The following is a 12840-nucleotide window of genomic DNA, read 5'->3' on the forward strand; positions in this document are numbered from 1 at the left end:
CTGAGTGTTCAAGTAGTTACTTACTGACTACTATAACCAGATGCTAAAAATAAAAAAAATCTAACAAGTATATTAAATTAACTAGTGTTCTAAAAGATACACAATAACCCAAAGTTGATCTCTTCAAGAATCAAGGGAGGGGGTTCCCTGGTGGTCTAGTGGTTAGGACTCAGTGCTTTCACCACTGTGGCCTGGGGTCAATCCCTGATCTAAGAACCGAGATCCCATATCAAGCTTCTGCAAGCTGAGGCCAAAACGAACAAACAAATAGGGAAAATGCTCTAAAACTTACAAAAATATTTTATCTGCATCACTTATTTCATATCAAGCTAAGATATATTGTTACTCCTATCACTAATCCATTTACTCTGTCACTAATAAAAATTTCAGATACTCATTTAAAAATATGAATTGTTTTTTAAGATGAAAAAATAAAAATATACACTCGTATAAGAATGTTTCTGAATATTTCTTTAATGTATTTGGCTTTCCTATTAGTAAATATAGCCCATAGAAGGATGTTATGCAGAATATTTTATACTTCTAACATATCAATCAGATTCTTTTTTGTTTCCAAGCTGGTGTCCCAAGTAAACCAGGCATTCCAAAATTACTAGAAGGGAGTAAAAATTCAATACATTGGGAGAAGGCTGATGATAATGGAAGCAGACTTATGTACTATGTCCTTGATATCAGGTATGTCTGTTTGCAGAAGTGCTTTGTAAACTACAAAGACCTAAGCAGTTAATTGTAAGGTATTATTAGGCCAAAATTAACAATATTTATGAACATATATTTATAAATGAACACAAAATATCTTAGTTTATGGACTTTGCATGCATCATTATGTCCCTTGCACAATTCCAAATAGTCAGCCTTGGCACTCCAGTTAGCAGATGAACAGTCTTCTCAGAAATCTATGACTGGTTGTTAGTGCAGACAATTCAATCTTTTGAACATGCAACTAATATTTACTTAATGTCTATTTGGTTTAAGAAGCTGAGCTGATGTTTGATGTTAGATGATGGTATGCATGAAAATTTCTGATACTAATTTGTTTAAGTCTAGTGAGAATTGACAATGAGCTATTACTTTTCAGAATATAAAATTAAGTCAAGATCTGAAACGGTCTGAAGTGTATAGGCAACCCAGGGTTCTCTCTCCATTGTCAAGATTACAGTTTGCATTATGTTCCCAGGGGTTGAAAATGTGCCTTCAATGAAAACCTGATGAACATATGCAACCTCAGTTCTGGCCAGTATGGGGAGCTCTGTGAAACATCACAGGCTCAAATAAGCTGATTTCATGCCAACTTGAGGGGAGAATTCCAAATTCCACAGACACTCCCCTCACGGGACTATGAAGCCATCTTTTAAGAAGCTCCAAGGACGAAAGTCACTTCCATAATTATAGTTCTGGCAACTTGAGCTTTAGATCTATTTTTGATTCATCTTGCTCTGGCATTCCCATAACCTTAAAAAAATTTCCTACTCAGGCTAGAGAATTACATTGGCCATGTATCCAACTGAAACTTTCTTGAAATTTTTGTTACTTTTTTTTTTTCCGTGCAGAAATACATTCTGACCTGCAGAACCCTCTTGGTGGTCTGTGACTGCAATTATATTCGTCAATCAGGCCATACCACGGGCTTGCTAGGACCCCTGTAGTATATTCCCTTCAGTAACACCTGAAGTTCATAGCTCCACAAATACTCTGCATTTCCTTGTCCTTAAGCCTCTACTCTCAGGAGAGGGACTATGAGATAGCAGCACGTATCATCTATCTCAAAGTATCTCACAGTATCTCAGGATAAGTTCTTCAGTCAAGGCACACTGGTAGGCTTGCTGATGGTGCAGTGGTGATTGTAGTGCAAAAGTGAAGGCCCTTGGGAAATGGACAGACTGTATGAGTTTCCCAGGGCAGCTGGAACAGTGTGCCACCACCAACGGATGACTTAGAACAATAGAGCATTTATTCTCTCACAGATTTGGAGACTGGAAGTCTGAAGTCAGGGTGTGGGCAGGATTGCATTCTAGGGAAGAATCTTTCTTTGCCTTTTCTTAGCTTCTGCTGATGGCCAGTAATCCTTGGCATTCCTTGGTTTGTAGATGGATCATTCCAGTCTCTAGCTTTATCATCACATGATATTCTCCTTGTGTGTCTGTGTCCAAATTTTCCTCTTCTTAAGAGGGCACTGGTCATTGGATTTAGGGCCCACCCTAATCCAGTATGACCTTGTCTGGACTTGATTACATCTGAAAAGATCCTATTTTCAAACAAGGTCACATTCACTGGGTCTGGGTAGCATGAATTTTGGGGAGACAGTATTCACTCTGTTACACAGCCTGTGTTTGTTATTTATTTATTTATTTATTTATATTTATTATTATTATTATTTTTTGCCATTTCTTGGGCCGTTCCCATGGCACATGGAGGTTCCCAGGCTAGGGGTCAAATCAGAGCTGTAGCCACCAGCCTACACTACAGCCACAGCAAAGCCAGATCCGAGCTGTGTCTGCGACCTACACCACAGCTCACCAGATCCTTAACCCACTGAGCAAGGCCGAGGATCAAACCTGCAACCTCATGGTTCCTAGTCGGATTTGTTAACTACTGAGCCACAACGGGAACTCCCATAGCCTGTGTTTAAATCCTTGCTTGATTCCCTTTTTGAACTTAAGTTTTCTCCTCTGTAAAATGGAATGATACTATCGACCTCTTTAGGTTGTTGTGAGGATTCAATGAAGTGAAACAACATATGAAAAGTCCCAGTATGGTGTGTGATAAATAGAGGGTGCTCAACCAATATCAGAATTCTTTCTTCTCTTCTTCAATGGCCAATATTTGTGAAGAGCCACTTTATACATTTTTAAGAATCTCTTTCTTTTGGATCAGAGTGTTTTGGATTGAAAAATGAAATTGCCAAGGTCCAACCTAAGACTTCACACAATGTAAAAAAATGCTGCTTTACAGCTTTACTTAGGATGGTTGCAGGGACACTTAGCTCCTGGTAACATTTATGATCATCCCTGCTGTCCTGGTCCCTCTGATATTCTTGCTGATTCCATGTCCCTGGGAGGCTCAGCCCTCACTGTCCTTGGTGCTCTTTCAGAACAACTACTTAAGAGGAGCAGAACTGGCTTCTGTTACTTATCCTCAAGTTTACTCTCAGTTGGAACCAAGTCCTAAAACTGCTATGACCTGAAAAATTTCAGACTTGAAAAGTTTATCGTCAGAAAAGATGTAATTGGAAGGCCTTGAAATTGCCTTCAGTCCTGTTAAAAGTCATTTCAATCATGTCTTTTGACCCCAGCTCTTGTTATTTTTCCAGTTTTATATGAAGAATAGTGAAGGTTAACTTTGAGGTAGAGTGAAGGCCAATATAAATGGAAGCAATGAACCTTGGAATCTCAGATATAATGATAACTTTGGTAACCAAACTATTATATCTTCTCTATTAGTGTTATGTTCTCTATTTTATCCAGACATGGTATCTGTTAATTACAGAGAGCATAAGAGACAAAATTAAGAAAAAAAATTCCCTGTTAAAAATTATGAAATAATTGTCTTATGTGTTTGGAATTCTGGAGAAAGTCTGCACACTCTAATAGTAGAGAAAGGATCTTCAGTTTTCTCTTGGCCATTGATTATGCATAATTTTCCAGATGGGCTAAGTTGGTTGGCTCCATGCATTGCTGGGATGACTTTATAAGACTCTGCTATGTTCTGTAGCCAAACCATGTGAGAGGAATGAGATCAAGGGCAAAGTGTGCAATAGGAGACACTCTGGAGTTCTGTCATTAAAATGATATATGCGCATCTGGAAATAACACATATATTGTCTTGAATATGTCCTATGTTTGTGATCTTGCTCTTTCTTTTGCAGAAAGGGCACTTCAAATGTCTCACAGAACCAGAATTTAATGTGGAGGATGGCATTTAATGGCTCGTGCAGTAGCCTTTGCCTATGGAAGTCCAAAAACCTGAAAGGAACATTTCAGTTCAGAGTAGTAGCTGTAAATAATCTGGGGTTTGGTGAATATAGTGGAATCAGTGACGATATTATATTGGTTGGAGGTATGTTACTGCGTCTGTCTACGTATTAATTTATTATACAAGGGTTCGGAAATAAGTGAATTATTAACATTAGCAGTAAATTGGTGACTGTATAATTTCACCAAACTATCATCCAGAGTATTGAACTATTCACTTCATCTGATGTGTTCTTCCTAAAATTTCAATAGCAGCATGTCATTTTACTGCTCAGTAATAATCATTTAATCCTTAATGCCCATCACACAAACCCATGCTCCTAGATGAGCTTCCAAGGGTGTCTGCAGCCTTATTATCCTGTTCTTGGTATTCTCATTCGCTACACAACAGGCCTGAAACTCTACATCTTCCACTGAGTAGCCTATTTTCGTCTATAATACATTATCTTTCTAATCACATGGGCTGGAAGTCTCAGTACCGTATTTGATTTTTCCCTCCCTTCAGTCACCAGGTTCTGCTGATTTTATCATCTTGATTTCTGCCTCGTGTGTTCTCTTCTTCCTAGTTCTACTTTGGCTTTCCTCATTTAAACTACCATTCCTTGCCTGTGCTCTTGGCTTAATCCTACTGCTGACAGTTAATCTAGCTGAAGCACACATTGGATCACTTCACTTCTCTCTGAAATGCTTGAACTGCCTCTCCACTTACTGCCTTCAGAATCAAATGCAAACTTTCTGTGGCATTTAAGGCCTTCCATGATTTGCCCTCCAATTATGGTTTCCTCTTATTTATCCTTATGCTTGAGCCTTATCAGCCTGGTAAAAAAAAACTTTCATGACACTAAGTCCTCAGCCTTTGTTTTCTTCAGCCTAGAATATAGGCTCACCTCACCTGACATTTTCCCATAGCTGGGATTTCCTTTTTCTCACTTTCTGTCACTTGAAATTCCCCTAATCCTTCAAGTCCTAACTTAAAATGAACTCATTGTGTTGCTTAACTGCTCCTCCTTAGGCAAAATAAACTATTGCATTTTATATACATAAATATATATGTATACTAATAAATACCCATTATCCTATAGAAAACTTATATCATTCTTATTTGTATTAGGGTTAGTTTTCAGGATAAGAGCTCAGCAAACCTCCTGAAAAGAACCAAATAGTAAATATTTTAGGCTTTGTGGGCTACATTTGATCTCTGTAGTATCTTCTTTTTCAAATAATATTTTTATAATGTAAAATTTTTTCCTAGTTCACGGACAGTACAAAATCAGGCTGTGGCCAGGTGTGGCCTACATGCCATGGTTTGCCAAGTTCTGGTCCATATGTTTATATCCTCTGCTCAACTAAACTACTTGAGTAGGTACCATGTTTTCATGTTTATACCCCTCAGTTCATACTCATAGAATTAAATGTATATGAAGATGTAAAAGAAGAAATAATACTCCCAACCATATCATACATGAAGACTGACATTTCTTTGTCCCAAATTCATTAAAAAGATTATACTTGTTTCCTCAGCCATTTTAAAGTAGAAGATGGAGTGGGTATATTCCAATGATTGATTGGTAAACCAGATCATTAGAAAAAAAAAAAGAAGATAACATTGATTTTGATTTCTCTTGGTGTAAATTTCCCTGAGGATGTGGAACCTCAAACTGGGCTTTTAGAAATGAAGAGGAGTGGTGAGAGCATTTCAGGTTTGAAAACTGCATTAGCGAAGGTACTCACCATGGATGATCTCAAGCTACCAGTGCTTTAATAAATGGCTTGCTAAAATCTAGTAGGAGCTAACTGGCATATTTGGCAAAACAAGCTACTTTTATTCTTTGAGTAAATTACTTTTCTTCTTCTTTTTTTTTTTTTTGTCTTTTTGTCATTTTAGGGCCACACCCGTGGCATATGGAGGTTCCCAGGCTAGGGGTCTAATCAGAGCTGTAGCTGCTGGCCTACACCAGAGCCACAGCAATGTCAGATCTCAGCTGTGTCTGCAAACTACACCACAGCTCATGGCAATGCCGGGTCCTTAACCCACTGAATGAGGCTAGGGATCGAACTCTCATGGTTCCTAGTCCGATTTGTTTCCGCTGCGCCACGACGGGAACTCCTAATCACTTCTCTCATTTATTTTTTTAGATGGTTTTTGGAGGCCAGAAACAAGCTTTATTCTTACTATTGTAATTGGAATATTTCTGGTTGTTACAATCCCACTGACTTTTGGTAAGTACAACAGATTTTAAAATATAGTTCATGAACTATTTACTTGATTATATTGATTTATCTCTCTGTTTATTTAATCTCCCCCATGAAGTAAGTTAATAAAATTCACAATGTTACCTTTGGCTATACTTTGATAACCACTAACTTCTATGAATTTTTTTTCTGATCTGGGGTAACTATTTTATGAACAATATATTTGTATTTATACTTCACAGTACACTTTAGATAAAACTACTTGCAAGGGCACCAACTTTTAGCCTTCTTAAAACAGTATTCATTATAGATTGGCTAGATAGCAAGTGTTTTGTGGTTTATAGTTTGAAATAAATAAAAGAAAAATAACTCTGGCTATAAAAAAGTGTAGGATTAAAGGAGACCAGCGACAATCCTTGGTAGGGATAGTTTGGGTCTCCAGGCAGACAGCCTGGTTTAGAATGAGCAGCGCCTCTTTTGCAGAAGATCCATTTCTGGCTTATAGGGATTCATTCTTACTTTCAGTTGTCTGGTCTGCTTCTTTCAAATCCCTGCTCATTTGTAAATGACCAGGAAAGCAGAAGAATTAGGTTAGATAGAAAGCTAGCTACTCCTCCACACTCATACTGATGTGTATGATGAGGCTTTTTTTTTTTTTTTATGGCCACACTCACAGCATATGGAAGTTCCCAGGCCAGGGACTGAATCTGAGCCGAAGCTGCAACCTGTGTCATAGCTGCAGTAATGCCAGATCCTTAACCCACTGTGCTGGGCCAGGGATTGAACACGTATCTCCTCAGTCACCCAAGCTGCTGCAGTTGGATTCTTAACCCAGTGTACCACAGCGAGAAAGTCCTTTGTCCTTTGTTAAAAGATTTAGTTTAATGATGAGAAAATACAGTGACAACCCCCAAAGGGGTCATTAAATATAACACTAAGGTTATCATAGGGATCATACATCCTGCTTCATTCTTATTGTTTCGGCATAAACATTAACAGCACTTTCTTTCAGTCCCCAACATGTCCTGGTTTGGATTATAAGAAATATGGTCACCCTACCATTATTAATATATGAGTCCCTGACAAACTAAAGCACTGCAAGAAAGTTATGGTACTTATCTGAAAAGAACACTCAAACACATACTGAGGAAATTATGGCTTTTTTCTTCATAAATAAGGACAGTTTAAGGAAACATTACAAACATAAAATTGAACCCTCAGGATAAAGAAAGCCAGTATTTCGCTAAACATTCTAAATCTGTATTCTTTCCCCAAACAGATTGGAGTCTTAAGCTATTAGAGAGCGTGGAGAAATTTGAATTGAAATTTCTTTTCAAAGATTCCACCCCAGATAATATATGGAATATATTATTCCTTCAGGCTAACTTGGAAAGCTAAAAATTTCAGTTGACCCTGCCAGGATTTTAACCTGTGGTTCCAGGGAGTCTAAGTATTGCACAGCTGATGTTTGTGCCACTAAGCCAGCCCCTCCAGAATTACACATATGACTGTGGTATATTTGGCAGTTGGCATATAGGCTTGACTGCTTGTCTGCTTTCCTACTGGGAAGGAGTATTACATGAAGAGTCCTTTATCTGACCTTTGCCTGCCTACTTGTACATCACCATTGTTTAAACACATCACTCTAGTGGATGGACAGGAGATGCTTTCAGACAGCCTATTGTGCTTTCAAGACATCCTATGGATAACTGACTTTCTCAGGACTTAAAGGTCTTTATTCTACTTGGAACTCATGGATCTTTGAGTATAGCTAAGCTAATTTGGTTCTTTTGCTTTTTAGTAGCAGTGCATGTGGTTTTACTGGTAGGACTGTGTGAGTGTATGAGGAAAGTTATTTAACTAATGGAAAGTGGCAATTGTTTAAACATTCGTAATGTGCTGAGGGCTCTCATCAGTCATACTTATAAATACAAAAGTGAAGCAAGGCTTTTAAAATAAGGATGATAAGGATGACAACCTTTGGTTTGGTGAGTGGTTATACCTAATTTGCAATGTGAGCCATATGCTGGGAGCAGAGGAAAATATAAAGCTGTAAAATACAATTGGTGACATCAGGTGCTTGCCATTTAATAGGATAAATAGCCAGATACATGTTAAACAACAATAAAAGGCAGTCGTACCTGAAATGTAGAAGGCAGTGAAAAAGCAGTGCTGACTAAGAGCCACAGTTGTCTTATAAGTTCAGAGATGAGAGATCAGCAGATGTTGCAGAGGTCTCAGAAAGCCTCCCTGAGGATGTGGGGCCTCAAACTGGGCCTTTAAAAATGAAGAGAAGTGGTAAGAGCATTTTAGGTTTGAAAAATTGCATTAGCAATGGTACTTAAGATCTCTTCCTGTGTGTTCGCTCAGATGGAATTCCACTTGCATAAAATTGTAACCTGTTGGGTACAGAAGCTAATATAGAATAAAGTTCAAATTTTAATCATTGTCTCACAAAACATCCTTGCTGTTTTCAACTTCTGAGCCAATGTTCTTGTGTAGATGGGTGATCCTAATGACATAATTGTATTTTATTTTTTATTTTAATTTAATTTTCTTTTTGGCCACTCCATGGCATATGGAGTTCCTGGGTCAGGGATAAGATCTGAGATGCAGTTGTTACCTGCACCACAGCTACAGCAATAACACTGTGCCAGGATGGGGATCAAACCTGCATCCCAGTGCTGCAGAGATGCCACCGATCCCATTGCACCGCAGTGGGAACTCCAACATAATTGCATTTTAATCTCTGAAAAATATTACTTATTTTTTATGATTATAAAAATAGTATATGTTCATTGTATGAATAAGATAATACAAATCACAGAGTTCCTGTCATGGTGCAGCAGAAATGAATCCAACTAGGAACCATGAGGTTACGGGTTTGATCCCTGGCCTCGCTCAGTGGGTTAAGGATCTGGCGTTGCCATGAGCTGTGGTGTAGGTCACAGACGCTGCTCGGATCCCGAGTTGCTGTAGCTGTGGTGTAGGCCAGCAGCTGTAGCTCCAATTAGACCCCTAGACTAGCAACTCCCATATGCCGTGGGCGTGGCCCTAAAAAGAAAAAAAAAAAAAAAGACAATACAAATCATCATGATTGTACAACCAGGGAACACCACTGCTAACACTTCGTAGATTTCATTGTAATACTTCTTCTGTGTATTTGGATATGTGTGTATGAAAAACAGTGGATATACACTCTTGTACTCTGCATTAAAATAAAGCATTCCTCTGGTCTGCTGAGGTGTATAACCTGGACATATCTGCATTCATAAATGAACTTGTACAGTTCCTATTGTGGCTGAGCCAGTTAAGAACCCAACATAGTGTCCATGAGGATGTGGGTTCAATCCCTGGCCTCACTTATCAGGTTAAAGATCTGGTGTTGACAGAAGCTGTGGCATAGGTTGCAGATGTGGCTTGGATCTGGCATTGCTGTGGCTGTGGTGTAGGCCAGCAGCTGTAGCTCTGATTCGACCCTTAGCCTGGGAACTTCCATATGCCACAGGTGTGGCCGTAAAAAGAAAAAAATTGTTTACTAATAATTATTATGCAAATTTGTTTTGGTTTATTTTGACACTAGTTTATGGGTGATTTTGACAAATGAGTTCTAATATAAGATACTTCAACTTGTTTATAACAGCAATGAGAAATGTATTAAAATTTACTCTGAGCAGTGAGATAAAAAGTGATGTGGTATAAGTTAATGTGCTTTTATATGGCTTTGTACCTCTGTTTAATTTCATTTTTCTATTATGGGCATATTCTTTTTAATCAAATTCTGTTACTCTACCAATAGTATTCTCCTCTATAGAGACTCTGTAGAGAATATTAAAAATGTGTTGTTAACATTTCCTATAGAAAAAGAAAAAAGCAATGCTTTATTTTGGTAAGTTGTGCTCTTTTTTCTTTACAGTCTGGCTTAGAAGATTAAAGAATCAAAAAATTCCCAAGGAAGGGCTGACAGTTCTCATAAACGAAGACAAAGAGCTGGCTGAACTTCGGGGTCTGGCAGCTGGCGTGGGACTGGCCAATGCCTGCTATGCGATACAGTATGTAACCTGGGCCAGCACTGCAGGACACCTAGATGAAGAGTGGGGAGCTCCTCTGAGCGCCCATGCATGTCATGTTGCCAGGATTGTCCTGCCTTATGCCCATTAGTCTGACATATTTTAAAATCTCATTCCTTTTCACTTTCATTGTAATCTAAGATGGATGACAAATTTTGTTATCCTATCCTAAGAAAAATAAACAAAAAATCAGTTGTTTTCTAGTGTTTTATCACATAGTTCAAAAATAAATAAAACAAGGAGATAAGTACTACACAAAAGGGAGAAGATGGTAACATGATTGAGTCAACCAGAAGAGAATTCCAAGGTCTCCTGTGTATGCAATTAAGTCAATCTCATTCTGTTTTCAGAAGCGGTATGGTGACTGCATACAAAGCTTCTCTAAAATAGATGAGTTTTGAGCTTCCATTGCCATCATAATTAAAAAAACTATTTAAATGTCTCATTATACATGATGCTATGTCATGCTCCATGCAAAAAGGATTATACAGTCACAGGCCTTGCTTCTAGAAATTTATTTAAAGACATAAGAACAAAGTATTTGAAGTAGACACAGAGGTACCTAAATCAACTATTTAGAATTGACTCTTTCTTGAGAAAATACCAGTGCATCTGATAGTGAAAATTCTCTTTTAGGGAATTCCTATTGTGGCTTAGTGGAAGTGAACCCGACTAGTATCCATGAGGACGTGGGTTCGATTCCTGGCCTTGCTCAGTGGGTTATGGATCCGGCATTGCTGTGAACTGCTATGTAGGTTGTAGACACAGCTTGGATCCTGCATTGCTGTGGCTGTGGTGTAGGTTGGCAACTGCAGCTCTGTTTAGACTCTTAGCCTGGGAAATTCCATATGCCTCAGGTGCAGCCCTTAAAAAAAAAAAAAAAAAAAAAAGCAAAAAAAAAAAGATTCTCTTTTAAAAACTCAAAGCATTTTAAAGGTAGATGGATTTCCCCCTCAAAATATTCTAAGTGAGAAGCTTGGCTTTCTAAAAGTTAACCTGATGGACATGGAGTGTTTTTGTGGTCCTAGTGAAATTTTGTTTTACATGAAAGATCAGGTGTGTGAAATAAAGTAAAATTTTGCCCAGCTGTATTTATCACTAATTTGCAATAGCTTTCTACACAAATTGGTAACCTGAAGAAATTAATAACTGATAACTTTAATAAAACAAACTACAGTGAAAAATCTTGAGGCAACGCATACACAGGCATGCTATCAAAATGAAGATGCCTAGGAGTGAGGTAATGTGCTCTGTCTGGGTTTTAGAACAGAGACGGAATATTCTGGATGGTGGAATGGGAAAGGAATTGGAATGCAGATATGTAACTATATCACACTGAATGCACTACAGTCCTGCAAAGCCAGGAGATTTCTCTATCTCTTTCTCATACTCTTTCTCTCTCAAATACTAACACCAATACCAACTTGCAAACCATATGCATTTTGGGAGACCAAAAATATCATTATTTTCCAGTACTCTTCCAACCCAAGAGGAGATTGAAAGTCTTTCTGCCTTCCCTCGGGAAAAACTGACTCTGCGTCTCTTGTTGGGAAGCGGGGCCTTTGGAGAGGTGTATGAAGGGACAGCTGTAGACATCTTAGGAGCTGGAAGTGGAGAAACCAAAGTAGCAGTGAAGGTAATGTGGATCTTTTAAGTCCTTGACATGTTATGTCAGCATATTTACAGGGATTTACATGGATACAACTATGATAAAAGAGGAGTGACCTTAACTGAAAAGATAACTGGTGGACGGTAGAAGTCTATCCATGGCTACAGAAATCACATTTTTTTTCCTATTTCCTACATAAATTCTGTTATTAGCAGTTACCTCTGAGGTTACTAATAGCTAAGACATGGAAGATAGTTTCTTCCTTCAAATATACTATAAGAGAACTGGGGTGCTAAGTGCTAGGGCAGATAGTAAATATTTCAGGCTTGCTGGCAAGACAGTCAGCTGCAACTATGCAACTCTGCTAAATCAGCCATAGTCAATATGTGAATGAATGGGTGTGCTTGTGTTCTATTAAAACTTTATAAAAAACAGACATTTTTTAAAAAATTATTTTTAAATTTTTTTTGCTGGATCTTTTTTTATTATAATGATTTTAATTTTTTTTCCATTATAGTTGGTTTACAGTATTCTGTCAGTTTTTTACTGTACAGCATGGTGACCCAGTTACACATACATGTATACATTCTTTTTTCTCACATTATCATGCTCCATCATAAGTGACCAGACATAGTTCTCAGTGCTACACAGTAGGATCTCATTGCTAATCCATTCCAAAGGCAATAGACTGCATCTGTTAACCCCAAGCACCCCATCCACCCCACTCCCTCCCCCTTGGCAACCCCAAGTCTATTCTCCAGGTCCATGATTTTCTTTTCTGTGGAAAAGAAAAGAAATGTTCATCTGTGCCATATATTAGATTCCAGAGAGAACTGATATCATATGGTATTTGTCTTTGTCAGTTTCTGACTTACTTCACTCAGTATGAGAGTCTCTAGTTCCATCCATGTTGCTGCAAATGCCATTATTTTGTTCTTTTTTACGGCTGAGTAGTATTCCGTTGTGTATATATACC

At 38.1% G+C, this 12840-nt stretch overlaps 1 protein-coding gene across 1 annotated transcript in view; it reads left to right on the forward strand.

Annotated features, from left to right (window-relative positions):
* The window catches only part of ROS1 (ROS proto-oncogene 1, receptor tyrosine kinase), a 122374-nt gene that overhangs the window by 81281 nt on the left and 28253 nt on the right, over positions 1 to 12840 (forward strand). Inside the window, exons 33-37 of the mRNA XM_047759759.1 lie at positions 579 to 696; positions 3887 to 4077; positions 6129 to 6212; positions 10102 to 10237; positions 11729 to 11891. Coding sequence (XP_047615715.1) covers positions 579 to 696; positions 3887 to 4077; positions 6129 to 6212; positions 10102 to 10237; positions 11729 to 11891 — 692 coding nt within the window. The remainder of the gene's footprint in view (positions 1 to 578; positions 697 to 3886; positions 4078 to 6128; positions 6213 to 10101; positions 10238 to 11728; positions 11892 to 12840) is intronic.

The sequence above is a fragment of the Phacochoerus africanus genome, chromosome 2, assembly GCF_016906955.1.
Source record: "Phacochoerus africanus isolate WHEZ1 chromosome 2, ROS_Pafr_v1, whole genome shotgun sequence".
Classification (NCBI taxonomy): domain Eukaryota; kingdom Metazoa; phylum Chordata; class Mammalia; order Artiodactyla; family Suidae; genus Phacochoerus; species Phacochoerus africanus.